This window comes from Phycomyces blakesleeanus (genome assembly GCF_001638985.1).
Source record: "Phycomyces blakesleeanus NRRL 1555(-) unplaced genomic scaffold PHYBLscaffold_5, whole genome shotgun sequence".
NCBI classification, from domain to species: domain Eukaryota; kingdom Fungi; phylum Mucoromycota; class Mucoromycetes; order Mucorales; family Phycomycetaceae; genus Phycomyces; species Phycomyces blakesleeanus.
This window is the reverse complement of record NW_017265138.1, coordinates 1,384,391-1,399,284: the sequence shown is the minus strand read 5'-3', so window position 1 is coordinate 1,399,284 and position 14,894 is coordinate 1,384,391. Positions and strand designations below refer to the sequence as shown.

Sequence of the window (14,894 nt, the reverse complement as noted above, 5' to 3'; positions counted from 1 at the left end):
CTGGAAGATTCAATCCGCAGAAAAAAGCTTGACGATTAAATCTTAACATCTTATGTTTTGATGCTTTGGAATTACTCTACGCAATAAAATATCATCCTTTTTGCTTATATCATCTCTTTCAACTAATTATACCAACTTCTATAAGAAATACGAAATTTAAAGTATTAGATTTAAGACTTGGATGTAAAACTAAAAAGGAGGATTCAAAAATGTAAATTTAATTTGATTTTTTTATCGGCTGACAGTCTAGTTCCCGCCTTGTGAATCTTAATCTTCGAAAGTATTGAAACCCCCTAACAACAGATGCTAGAATAAAGTGAAAAATTAAAAGGGGGACTCAATAATTTAATTTTAGGTCAGGCTTAAATTGGCCTCTGGTTTAATACAATTTATACTTGAGTTCCAGCCAAATTAGAAAATATTTTAGACGATACAAGAATGAAATTTAGACAAAGATAAATTAGTTTTCAGACAAAGTAGATATTTATTCAGACATTTTACATGTAATTGTCTAATGGCTCAAAGAAACAACGTGTTTACGTTACAGCGATGGGATTGTTATTGCTGCCGTTATTGCGGCCTGTTTGCTTGCTTTTATCAGACCTTTGGAAAGTAGTTAGACTTTTGAATTTTACATTTTTATTTCTGCATTAGGACGCAGGTTCATTAAGCACATCTTCAGTGGTTAGATTTCGGAAAGCATTATATATAGTGTATATTCGCCACACCAAGGATTGAATACTGTTCAAAAAGAGATGCTCAAATTGTACTTATTTTATAAAGGAATATTCACTTTTTTTTGACGATATAAAGTTGTCCTTTCTTTTCTGGTCTGTAAAATTTGTAATACACCGTGGCAGCGAGATGTTAATGCTGCAAAAATATAATGTCAATTGCTTTATAAGCTTGGAGAGGAACCCATCGATCAACCGCTTTCCAAAGATCTGATAAAGACAAGTAAGCAAGCAGCAGTCAGCTGCATCAGCAACAGCAACAGCAACAGCAACAGCAACAATAACAATCCCGTCACTGTAACGTAAACAAGTTGCCTCAATGAGACATTTAGACAACTACAGGTAAAATGTCTGAATAAATATATACTTTGTCTGAAAACTAATTTCTCTTTGTCTAAATCTCATTCTTGTATCGTCTAAAACATTTTCTAATTTGGCTGGAACTCAAGTAGAAACACTGTAAACGAAACTTGAATCTGCATCACTAGAGTTAATGAAAACCTCAATATATTCAAATACAAGGGCTTGATGAAAGTATAGCTATAAATACAGAGATATATTTCTCGCAGTAGGTCCCACATATGAACCGAGTGCAAAGAAATGACTGGTTCTATGCTTAAGCATTTTCTTGACATGAAAGAAAAACTTTGATATGTTAGTCATCTTGATTAATGATTTTTAAATCCATTGAAATTGTGAATCGCAGAACTATGGATTAAACAAGCCTACCATGCTATACTTTTTATATAATTGATATTGATGTACAAAAATTGACATGCCAAAGACTACCAGAGAATTACTATATAAAAGATATGTATTTTTTTATTACAGAAAATAATAAAAATAATAATGCTACTGTACAATTGGATTTGACCCAAATATGATGAGAATGATTCGTATCGACGGGAATTATCAAGTTAAGAAATTACTTTTTTTTTTTAACTTCAAATCTATATGCCTTTCATTTTTATGTCACCCGTTTCACGGCTCCTGACAGTTGACGGAGAATTAGTTTCTCCAGTTCTATACACTTTTCTACTTCTGTGATCATCCCCTGTAGGAGACCTTTCTCGCACATTTTTTCTCGGTGCAGCCGGTGGTTCAACATGCCGAGGAAGTGCAATCCTATTAGCATTGGTTCTGTCAGGAAGTGGTCGCCCGTTTGATGATATTTGTTCTCTTTCAAAAAGGTTGTGAGGTATGTTATTAGGAATAAGACGATGTTGGAAAAAGGGTTGCGCGATCTAATGTTGTTTGATGGCAATATCAATACTTGATTAATATACACATATATTCAGAAACCGTTTCGTTTTCGATAACTTACATCTCTCAAAGCTCTACGACTATAAGCGTCCTCAACCAGATCACGCCAGTATTGACTCCTCATTAGTGCTGGTGCATTGCCCAGTACAAATAGAGAGCATTTTGCACGCGTCAGACCGACATTCATACGACGAACATCAGCCAGGAAACCGATACTCCGGGCTACAACAGAAAACGTGAATAAAACATAATAAACATATACTTCTTTTTATTTTGAATAATAATAATAATAATAATAATAATAAATGACTTACAGGAACCTGCGCGGACACAGGAGAAAATAATAATATCCTTCTCTTGCCCTTGGAATCCATCCTAAGAAGAAAAAATACATCGTATCAGAATATATACATTTTCTTTAATGAATAAACGAAGAAACACAGAACTATAATTTCATTTAACATTCAAATAATACATACCACAGTGTTAAAATCAATTACATCCAAGATCTTTGATCCAAATCTCCGTTCAAACCGAGATTTCAATTGACTGAGCTGCTGCTTGTATGGTGTAATAACACCAATTTTGTACGCAAACTAAGGGTTGATTTATTTCAAAAATAATATTATTGGTGTTGTAGTAAGGAACACACACATATATATAAATGTGTGTAATTAGAAGAGGTACAGCATCAAGTAACAAATAAATAAAATTGGGAGTTTATATTGTAAATACCTTGATTCCAGGTAATTGATTGGCAAGCATGTCGACAAGAGTAACAGCAGCTTCCGCTTCTGCAGGATTATATATGGAGTGCCCATATCCAACCTTCTCTTGACTTTCTTCAATATTATAAAATCTATACGGCGCAAATGCATCCTTGAAATGCCAAGGGGCGGCAGAAATAGTGGACATATTTGGGCCATCGTGAAGTTTTGAGTTGTAGAATAGTTTGCTAGGAAGAACACTGATATCTGGATGCATTCGATATTGAATACTGTACGTATTGATACATAGAAACAGACACGCATGAGTAAAATAAACAGATCCCAAAACATAAAAACCAGATATTATTGGACATATTTCATACCTCAACAGATGCACACCACCAGGTACATTATTCTCCAGTCTCATAAAAAGACTTTGTTCATAATCATACTTCGCCGCAAATTGAGATAGTACAGTCGGAGGAAGCTGGTTAGGATCTGGAGAAAGAGTTAGATCAATACGAAAATAAAGAGAAAGAAATCACTCACCACCAACAAGAATACATCTTTGGCAATCGTATTTAAGGGGAATCAGTGTACTGATTTCAATAGACTGCGCTGCTTCATCAACAATAACTGTGTCAAATGTAACACCCATAGTAGTCAACATGTCATGACCACTTCCACTCAATGTGGCGCACACAACATCAGCTTGAGAGAACACTTTTTGGCGTGCACGTATACGAGAAACATCCATATCTCGTGTAAAGTCCTTTTGATCCTCATACGCATCCTTGATCATGACTTTGACACTGTCGCGTTTGGACGACAGACCCTTACGTTTATCTCGCAAAGTGGCCAAACTTACAACATCTTTTGTATCGGCTAACTCACGGTTAACTTCTTCAATATCCAGAATAATCTTACGAAGTTCATCGTTCAACTTGTCACGACGCTGGGACCACGCCTTGTTGGTCTTTTGGTCTTCCAGATTGGCACCCAACTCCTTTTCAATCAGTCTATCCATGACCAAGTCTTTCACACTCGTATTGACAGAATCTGCCACACCGATACGGACAACATTGAGACGCACAACACCATCTGCGGTTTTTATACCATCTTTCAACCGCTTTACAATCTCATCCACGGCAGCGTTACTTGGCGCACAAACCAAAAGTTTAGTTTTTCCTCCAAATGCACGGCCCTCTCCATTATGTATTCGTTTCCCCCTCTCATCCAAAAGCGATACAATGAGACCAAGAATAGTTTTGGTTTTACCTAAAATAAATTCATATTAAAGATAAGTATGTTAACTAAAAATATATAACAGTAATAACAATAACAATAATAACAATAATAACAATAATAATAATAATAATAATAATAATAATAATAATAATAATAATAATAATAATAATAATAATAATAATAATAATAATAATAATAATAATAATAATAATAATAATAATAATAATAATAATAATAATAATAATAATAATAATAATAATAATAATAATAGCTCTTACCTGTTCCAGGAGGACTATACATAAATACATATATATATATGTGTTTGCATGTACAAAGTGTTTTTTTTAAAAGAACAACAGACAAAGACAGCCAAAAAATCAATACATAATATAAAGCAAGACAAAGAAAAAATCAATTACCCTTGAATCAACGTAAAACCTTTCTTCTTTTCAATAGCACTGGCAATTGCACTAGCTTGAGGCCGGTTCACACCGTAGGTACGGACATAGTGTTCGATTTTGCTTTCATTTGGCGGCGATTTGATAGCCGGAACTGGGCCAAGAATCTCTTTGCAAAGATCATACTGTTCTAATCCTTGTAAAGCAGAATATTCACGCTGGGTAGTTGTCAGACTAAATAAATAAATAATAAAGTTAATACACATATATTCGGAAATAAATATTGGCTTGTAATTATTCTACTACTTCTTCTTTGTCATTTTATACCTCATTAAAGAAAGTGCTCTCCAAGAAGTTTTTGGTGACAAGGAATTCAGCACAGTAATACGATCTTTTAAGAAAACACATCGTAAGGTGATGGTAGCAACAGCCCTCTTTTGTGTAATTACGGTGATCTTTCCCAAGAATGATTTGGCGTCCCACTTTGAGTTACCATCACGGTTGGGTCTAAAAAATTCAGGACCAAAGTGATTGGCAACCACGACCAGTTCATCTACGGACATTTTGGAAACACACTGAAGGGGTACTGCAAACGTAACATCCACAAAGTCGTTGACATGGCACCGGCTATCCAAGACCCATCGATCTATAACATCGCTCTCTGAAAGAGCTTCTCTTGAGCGTATTAGTTGTGCCCAAGCCTCAAGTAGCAAAAGTGGTTCAAACACAGCCACGTAGTCGTCGAAAGATGTGTATGAATTTTTAACTCGATGGTACATGTGTGAAGGCATGTTTGGAGGTGTTTCTTGTTGCCAGGTCGGGTCCCATGACAATATCATCTTGAACATTCTGTCAATATTAGGCGAAATCTTCTTTTTCCTGTTTTCTGCTTCCCGAATTTTTTCTCGTTTTTGGAGGAAAATACGAGTAGCAGGTGTCTCGATCAACTGGGTTGTTCTCTTTGGCGCACGTTCAAACAGTGCTTTTACACTAGCACTCTCGGCCTCGACTGGATTAACCTTTGGACCTTTGGAGTCTTGTACTAAGCTCATGAGACCAGACTCGCCTTCGTCTTCAGAAGACTCGGATGAGCTTGAGCTCTCATTGCCAGTATTTCCCTTGATGCGAGACCGGCCTACTGCCGAAGCGGACGGTGATTTCACAGTCGCATTCAAGCGCCTCTCTGCTCGATGTTCTTCCTTCAAAGCTTTCATGCGCGAGAATCCCATAGACGGTGGTCTGAGCTTACGACCTGTGGAAGTGACAGCATACACCTGGGATTTAGCAGCCAAAGGTGTAAATCGGGTGGCGTGTTGCTTTGCTCTCAGAGCTTGGATTGCAGCAAGTGAGTCGGCTTTGTACAGTGCTTCCTTATTTGCTGCTATTTGGGCAGGTGTTAGGTTCGACGGCATTTCACGTGAAGTAGTAGTAGTAGTAGTAGTAGTAGTAGTAGTAGTAGCCATGGACCGTGCAAAGTCTTTTGCCGTGCTGCTTCCAAATGATCGACTAGTTGAGGATTTTGATGCTGCCATTACGACAGGCGGAAGTTCGGAAGGATTCCTTTGGTTTGGATCGTTTTGAACTTGCTCGTCTTCAAACCACTCGTCAGGAATTTGAGAATAATCCATATCATCAAACTCAAATTCATCTGCATCATTGTCGCCAGAGTCTCCTACTGCACTCACATCCATCGGTTGATAGTTATACAGTTCATTGCTTGATTTTTCAACGGGCTCTGTTTTAATAGGCTTTTCGTCATCGTCGGAAATTTCGATAGGATTGCTGGAGTTTTGTCGAGGAGAGCCAAAATAAGATGTGATTTTCCTTGGTGGAGGTCTTTGAGGGCTACTATCGACGAGTGATATTTGACTTGCCGAACTTAAAAATGAATCACTCAATGACATTTGACGCATTCTTTGATTTTGTTGTTGTTGTTGCTGCTGCTGTTTTTGGGATGATACTGGTGTCGGTGGCGGTGCAAGTTGTTGATTTTGACGCCTTTGTTCAGAAAAGACGCTAGTTGATGTAGCAGGAGACAAAACAGGAGAAGCAGTATTTGCTGGAGAATCCAATACTTGCCACTCTAGCTCCTCATCGTCACTATCATCTAAGAAGATGTTTCCTCCTGGCTCATGTGACATCAGAGCAGACAGAAGTAGTCTCTTGTCTTCATCGTTTAATTTAATTTGGTGCCCTGGGTTTGGTTGAGTAGCTGCTGTCATCAACTTTTCATACGATTTGAGTGAGATTCTAATATCGATCTGTTGCAGTTCATTCAAAATCTTAACAAGTAGTGGAATTAAACGATCGATAACCGCCCTACGAGTTACGTAAACCCAAAGTGAAAGCGAGTCCACAGCTTCTACAACGTAATCGTACTTTAAAGATGTATCTTCAACATCCATAGCATCAAAGCCTGTTATTGCATCCTTTTCACCTTTGTGCACAATTTTTACAAAGAGTTGGCGAGAAGAAGTAATGAGATTTGCAATATCGAGAACAGGAACAATTGTATCCAGTACTTGTCGAGGTGTATTCTGTTCAGCCCATTTGATTCCATTACTGAATATCAAACTGATCGTTTTCCAGCATGTTTCCCAAAAGATGCGAATATACACATGTTCGTCATTTGTAAGAGGCTCGGTACTTTTTTCGAGCTGTGTCATGTATGGATTATCGCCAGTAACAAGAGAATTAATAATGTTGGCAAGACTTTGAACCACAGCTGAGACGGAATTAAACACATCCACATTGGTTACCGAAAGCTCATTGAACTCATTTACAGACGACGTGAAACCTTCGATTATCCTTGAAGGGTTGATTCTGAAGAACGTAGGGAAATCGAGTGCATTCTTGTCGCCTGGGTTTGTACCGAAAATAAGAATCGATATTGCTTCCCGAATGTCTTTGTGCGCAGATGTCAAGAGCCGGATCATTGGATTTACCATGTCTGAACTGTAAAATATCGCCTTTTTTTGTGCATCAGATTGTTTGAGAGCGTCCAAGATAGCAAGCATACAGGCGGAGCGAATAGTGTCCACGCAAGTCATAGCAATTTCCCCGTTCTTGGACTTATTAATGCAATCCTTCTCAGTTGATTGGCGAGGTATATCAATAGATGCAATTTTCGCGTACGCACAAATGACAGGCTGGACAAGTTGGAATCTCTGAGGGGTTACTGTTCTCGATAGTTTGGCCCACACTGCTTTCCACAAGGTTGTTGATTGCATTAAGATCACAGAGCAATTGTTGCCAGCATCTCCAGATCTTGCCAGCTCAACATATATGATTCGAACAACGTCCACACTGTGCTCAAGAATTTTGGTAACAACCTGATTGATGTATTCTGGGATGTGTGAAAGGGAAGGAGGGAGATCATTGGCAGAAAAGAGCAAGAATGAGACGAGTTTTGAGGCATACTCTTCTATTTTATCTGCTTTTTGCGAGCCGTCTTCCATGCACTCTTCTATGATCTTGAGACCTAGTTCTCCGCAATACGCCTTGCACATAATGGACCAGCCATTCTGCTGAAAGTATTCAAAAAGGGTCGAAAGTACTTTGTCTGTCACACTTGCTTCTGCTGGTGTGTTTCGCAAAGAATTCCAGAACGGGTGTATCCACTCCAGTAGACCCTTCATTTTAATGACCAATTTGTCTTGCGGATACACGGATCCATCCCGTAATAGAACCTTTCCAATATTGTTTTCGTGAACAATCTTCATCGCCTGCAGAAATCCGGGTGTCTTAAGGATAGTCTCGAAGAGATTGCCATAAGAAATCGAATTTGAAGAATTAAGGTCCCCCCAGATTTTGAACTTTAGTTTTGAAAACAAGACAGTAATTGATTTGAGGATGCCCAGCAAACCACTCGAAGGGCCTTCTAATTGTGTAGTCAATAATGCTACCATGTCAACCTTTTCTTCTTTCATAATTGATTCAATGATGTCTGTGTCGACCATGGAAACCACACAGCGTAATATTTTCCACATTTCTGCAGAGTCCAGAGTGGTTTTGAATTGACAGAGTTTAAAAGATGTCTTTGCTTCAGGTTTGCTTGACAGGCATCCGAACAGATATACGAGGGTTTGACGAAGTAAAGTAATACTGGTGTCATTGAGAGTAATTCCATCCGTGGAAAGTTTTTCTAGTGATTTTCTTGCCCAGTAACGAATAATTGTGTGGTGATGGAAGGAGAGTAAGATAAATCCATCCACTGATATACTACCGAATGTCGGAAATGTTGCTGTCTTTTGGATCTTTTCGAATAAACGACAAAATAGTCTATCGCATGTTTCGTCATTTAGATGTCTAGGGTTGAGTAATATGTCACTAATGGCGCATTTGAGGGCATCGCTCAAGATGAATTGGGTGGTGGAAGATGAGTCGGCTCTCTGAAGAATGTCTACGAGTCGTTTGAGGTCGAAGGCGTCCAGTTGGCTAAAGAATCCTTCCACGTTCTCATGAGAGAATAAAGAGTTGTAGCTGTTTGTGTGTGCATGCGTTTTTTTAAAGATAATGTAAATGAATAGATAAAAGGAAAATGAGAAAGGGAGAGGGAGAAAATATATATACAAGAAGGCAAACAAAAAACAAACAAATAAACAAATAGGTGATCAGAATCACTGATTTATATTTTTGGATTATTACTTTTTTTTTGTCTTTCTTTTCTTACGTTTGCCTAACAATCTTCTTGGAAGAATGATACTCTTGGACGCAATGGATGCATTTTTGCAATTGTGTGCTCAATTTCTTTTTGTACTGCAATATGTTTTCGTGCTCTGGAAGAGAAAAGAACCAAAGTGATTCTCTTGCAATAGGAGCAACCGATGGATCACACCACCAATGATCCGATCGATCCGATAATAAGTAGATGATGACCTGTTCATAGAAACGTGCTTCCAATTCACTGTCATTGGGTTGTTCCTTGCGTTCTCCCAAAAGGGCAATTAAACTATTTAATGCACTCTCATTGGTAGTGAAATTGCTCATGTCTGACGATCGTATGATTTCGTTTTTTATCTTTTTCTTTCCTTCTTCCTCTTCTTGCTATTAGTTTTGTTTTATTCTATTGTTGTTCTATTCCTATTATTATTCTTTTTATAAATTAATAATAGTAATAAGAATAAATTATTTGACAGGAAAAACAAACAAACAAAAAAAAAAGAATAAAGAACAAATAAAAGAACGATAAGAGAAAATAATAAATAATTACTTATTTAAATAAGAAAAAAATAATAGTCAAAGACTTGTATAGTTTCTAAAACGAAAAGAGTATTTGGCCTTTTCGTTAGTCAAGCCACAATGCACTTCTCCGACAGACAATGAATAACACCTTACACTTTCATTGAATTCTAACAGAAACTGAATCATAAGCATAGTTGCATTTGTACTTGGATTTGTATTGATAATTGTATTTGTGCGTGTGTTTTTTTTTATTGTAGCCAATGTAAGAATGTGCGAAGGCCAAAAAATAAAAATAAAGAAGACATGAAGATGTGAAAAAAAAGGAAAAGGTAAAGGAAAAAAAAAGAAAAGGAAGAAAAACGGAAATCAGCTCAAAGGGACAAAAGGGACAAGGTTGGTAGGTTAATAAAACGCGATGTTAGCATCTCCTTCAGCAGGTGCATCCAAATCAACATAAGACTTGACTTGGCGAGGATCGCGTGGGAAAGCATCCAAGTCCATACTACAAAAAAGAAAAAGAAAGAAAAAACAAATCGAACCCATCCAACATAGGTAACTTTCTTGTCAATTTCACCTCCTTTGCTTTATATACACACACACACGAAATGTACCTTATTGCGCGTGACGCTGCTCCATTATTAGCACTCCCACTTGGTCGAGATGCCTCTCTACCAGGCATGTTTAATGAGTTCCATGAATTGTTATTGTCACCAAATCCAATTCTTGGGATTTGCTTCCAAGGTGATCCAGGAGCTGCCTGCATGGGCATCATTCCATGTGGGGCCCGCATTCCGTTCATTGTATTCATCATAAACGGTGAAGATGGTCCACCGGCTCCACCACCGACACCTGCACCACCAGCACCACCGGCCCCACCTCCACCACCGCTAGCACCATTAGGAGTTGGGATGTACTGAACATTGTGTTGTTTGTTGGGTGTTGGGCCAGGAACAGAATTTGCAACGGGCAGCATATGATTGGGATCGCAAACGTAGTTATTGAAGTAGTTGACCTCCTCTTTGATCTGCTCAATTTCTTCAGGATGTTTTGAGAAAATGTGTTTTTCCACAAAATCATAGCCCTTGAATGCTTTGGAGCAATCACCAACTTTGCACTTATATTTAGCTTCATGTTCTTTGTGAACCTGTGTTTTCACATAATTAGACAATTCCCTACAATTTTTTTTAGATAATAAAAAATAATAATTATGTGAGAAACCTTTGTCAAGTAAATAATTTTTTTACCAAGTAAACGATGTCACTTACGATTCAAGAACCTTTCCGCCTAGGCTTTCCAATTTGTTGTCAGTTGGTGTATGGAGCTTTAGATCAATTCTTTGATCCAGATTGTGAAGCCAATACACAGCTGTTAAGAAACAATAAAAATTAAAGATTAGGTAAATTGTGGTACATGATATATGATATATAAATCAATGGCATCAAGTATATGGCTTATCCCCTCCTTTTCTTATCAGGTTTCCAATCATTACATATATAAATCTAAATCTTAAGATAGCAAATATATTTACCTTTGTCGTTCTTTGGGTACTTTACTGTCCCACGCTCATTCGACACACGGCGATAATGAGGCTCAACACACTTTCGAGACAGTTCTTCTACCGAATCACATTCAAGACCACAATAGTAGCAGTACATGTGGACATTTCTCAGATAGGCAATAATCATATCCAACTCTTTCTTAATGTTTTTCTTTTCGAGTTCTTGCTCGGGTTGAGACTTTTCGGGTAGTTCGCCATCCGAATTGACACCTTCGTCTGCCAGACTTTCCATCTTGACATCGGTCTGCTCTTTTATAACATGCTTTGCTCGTTCTACAACAGTATCAATTCCACGAACATCCTCACCTAGTGATTGCTCTAATCGCTTAGCTAATTCTTTTGCTTGCTCAAGATCTATCTTGAGACGACTGTGTGAATTGGAGATGTCAAACGTGAAGCGAGGAATACGTGATTGCATCTGGTTCTTTTTGTTCATCGCCACATGGAATATGAAATCATCGACCTACAAGTAATTGCATAAATAGAGTAAAGTAGAGTAGAGTGTTGTAAATAAGACAAACGTACACACATATATACACACAAGATAAAATAAAATAGACATCCTTATTTAGTATTTTAACTTACTTTCTGACTATCTAGCTGTGCATGTGCAGCTTGAATGTCAGTACCAGGTTTAAAATTGATCCATCCCACGCGGTGGAATTTCTTGCTTATATTAGGTTCAGACAAAGCAAGATAATCGAAACCTTCTACTTTGCTACACATCTTTAAAATAATAAATTGAAATAAAGCCGAATCTGATTAGTAGCCTATTTTTTTTCTATCTCTCTCTCTCTCTAGAACACACATTCACATGCTTATCCTTCACCCTAATCATCATTTATTTTTATGTTTTAATTTGCCATTTTCCCGTCACTCACCTCAATAATTTTCTCGCGTGGAATTGTTGGTGGGACTGTCTTTATGACTAGTCTATTCTCATACTCCTCAGATTCCTCTTGGGTTGCTGTAGTTTCCTCTTTGGCCTCTTGTGCTGGGATTTGATCAGGATGTCCGTCGTAGCACACATCGTCATATTCTCCACGTCCGATTGCGGCCAAAAAGGATTCCAGATAACGGCGTCTTCGTTTTTTCATATCTTCTTCACGTGGAAGAGAAAGGCGAGGATGATATTTTTCTTGGAACCATATCTTCTCCTTGTTGATCTTGAAGAATTCAGTCAGTTGGCGAGTGGCAAATGAATGTTTGTAAAGTGTGTAGCGGGTGTGAAGCTCTTCTTCAGTGAAATAACTTCTAGCGTGTGTGTTGCGCAGGTTCTCAGCAAATTGTTTGTAAGGCATAAGGAAAGTCAACTGCTGTGGATCTACAGTAGGAGGTCTATTATATATATAAATATGTATGTGAGAGATTCAATTTTTTTTAAAAATAATAATATAATATATATGCATGTTGGTTAGTACAGCGCAATATTAAAGAAAGTAACGTTCGTTTATAATATATAATATATAATATATATATATATATATATATATCCATATAAATTTGTGTGTGTTTTTGTATATAAAGAAATAATGATAAATAAAATAAAAAAGGAGGTGATTGTAAATTGCACAGACAACAACGACAATAACAATAAAACTTAATTGATTATGTATCTTGCTTTGTCTTGCCTTGTCTTGGAAATTATATAAGAAAATGTACAATGAATGGGGCTACATTACCTTGGGATAGCTGACCAGTTGTTCATCATCATATCTGCTTTAAATAAATATAATATTAGAATTATATACACTAACTAAAATGAAATTCTAACGCACCCATCATTGGATGATTCATTCCTGGAACAGGATGCTGTGTATCAGGCCCATGAGTGTAGCGTGGTGCTGGAACATAGCCATCTCGGTCGTAGTTGGGGACATAACGGTCTCCCTGTTCAGCATCACCACGCGGTTGCCCACGAGCACCTCGAGGAACAGGGGGGCCGTGCCCACGCATGCCATGAGGTGGTGACAGAGCAACGTGTCGTTTGTGTCTGTGTTCTGCTTTGTAAAGTTGAATAGAGAGATATATATATATATAATAGATAGATAGAGAGAGAGATATAGAGAGAGAGATAGATAGAGAGAGAGATATAAAGAGAGAAGAGAGAGAGCAAAAAAAAGAGGAAGGGAGGAGGAAGGGAGGAGGGAGGGAGGGAGTTGTTTTTTAGACATGCGATTCTTCTTCAGACACATCGAGAGGAAAGGGGTTGGGGTGCTGAAAGAAGTAGGTTACCATCGGATGGGACTGGGCTACTTCGTGGACGTTTCTTATAGTCGTATCGATCAGCATCCCCGGTGTTGCGTTCTAAGCTTCTCTCACGGCGAAATTTGTCGCGGCCATGAGAGTGGGGAATTGTATCATCATCGGACACGTCTTCGTGGTCTTTGCTGCCATGGTGTGGGGGCGAGCGAGTTCTGCGCTCTGGCATGGTCATAGAATCGATGGTTGGAATAGATGGCGTGTTTGAGCGGGACAGCATCAGGACATTTTGCACGGGATTTTGCTATCTGCACCAAATTGTCGATTTAGACTGCGTCACTGATGACGTAAATTACATTCATATCTCCGATTATAGCTTTCTTTTTTGTTATTTTTTTTTGGCTTTTTACTTTTTACAATTTTTTTTTATATTTTATATTAAAAAAAATGCCCGAAAAGAAAAGGAAAACATTAATATTATTGGATAAAATATTTGTACTTTTTTTTTGTCCTTATTTTTCATTCAAAGAATGAGCATTTTTAGTTTTCTTTTGATGAAAATGAATATTTCAACGACTAGACAGCTTGTATTTAAAAATAAAATAAAGTAAAATAGATGCTGATTGTGTGCGAAGAATTTGTCTTATGGCAAAAGAAGAATTATTGCCGTCTTTTTATTATTTTGTAATATTATGATATATGGTTTTAGTTTTTGTTGGTCAAAACTCTTGTAGTATTTACAACAAGGAAAAATCATACTGGAATGTGTGTGGCAATCAACCGAATTTACAGTCGTTTCTTTCTTTTATTATTGTATTTTCCACTATAAATATCGAATAAGTTTGGTTACAAATTTTACTGTAAATAATAAATAATAATAACAGTAATGGTAAAGAAAAATAAAAAGAAAAAGAAAAGAAGAAGAAGAAGAACAGTATATATTATAGTGTTTACCAAGTATTTAAAGTTTCTTCAAGAGAATCTTTATTGTGTTCGCCAGCATACAGATCAAATTAGCAGAACTGGTCAACTAAATATCATTCGACTTACTCTCAGTATTAATGAGTGCAGATATATTGTCTTGAGAACAGATCCTATTTAAAGTAATCTATTGTTCCTTGTTACCACGGCTCCATTAGCCATAAAAATTCTTTCTAGCTAGTCAGCAAACCATAAACACTATACAACTCGAGAGTCCTTCTTCACAATAGAGCTGTCACTAGTTTCTTTGTCTCATTCAAGTATCCTACGTGCGAGTATAACCTTTTGAGGCCGTAATTTTTTAAAGAATACAAAAAATAAATAAATTAGTTGACCACAATTAGGCAAACTCCTATCTCCTATATAAAGTCTGCCCCCACCTAAAATTGTGATGTCTGAATTCCATTCTTGAATAATTTAATCTATATTCTGGCAAGCACCATTAATATTGACGTTGTCAAGTTTTATTCGACTTAATTATGCATGGAATGTGTAAGCTAAATGGAAAAATAGCTACCTTAACGTCTTTTATTTTATTTCTCTTTTCTGACTATATCCTTTTAATCCTATTGAAATAACAATCTTTATAATTATTTAAAAATAATGGAATTGAATAGAG

At 37.1% G+C, this 14,894-nt stretch overlaps 2 protein-coding genes across 2 annotated transcripts; both read right to left on the bottom strand.

Moving 5' to 3' along the window:
- Nucleotides 1–2,028: 2,028 nt before the first annotated feature.
- On the bottom strand, nucleotides 2,029–3,884 carry PHYBLDRAFT_109669 (hypothetical protein; the record flags this gene model as incomplete). The annotated part of the gene is made up of 6 exons (XM_018428127.1): nucleotides 2,029–2,219; nucleotides 2,312–2,372; nucleotides 2,477–2,593; nucleotides 2,733–2,994; nucleotides 3,088–3,202; nucleotides 3,254–3,884. Coding segments are annotated over 6 exons (1,377 nt in total), but the record flags the coding sequence as incomplete, so codon positions are not given.
- A 5,854-nt stretch (nucleotides 3,885–9,738) lies between these two features.
- Nucleotides 9,739–13,574, bottom strand: PHYBLDRAFT_77207 (C2H2-type zinc finger transcription factor; the record flags this gene model as incomplete). The annotated part of the gene is made up of 9 exons (XM_018443239.1): nucleotides 9,739–10,036; nucleotides 10,146–10,706; nucleotides 10,800–10,899; nucleotides 11,063–11,555; nucleotides 11,678–11,818; nucleotides 11,974–12,430; nucleotides 12,775–12,811; nucleotides 12,871–13,095; nucleotides 13,328–13,574. The coding sequence occupies 9 exons, from the start codon at nucleotides 13,572–13,574 to the stop codon at nucleotides 9,937–9,939; spliced, it is 2,361 nt and encodes a 786-aa protein (XP_018294977.1). The 3' UTR covers nucleotides 9,739–9,936.
- Between the last annotated feature and the right edge of the window lie 1,320 nt (nucleotides 13,575–14,894).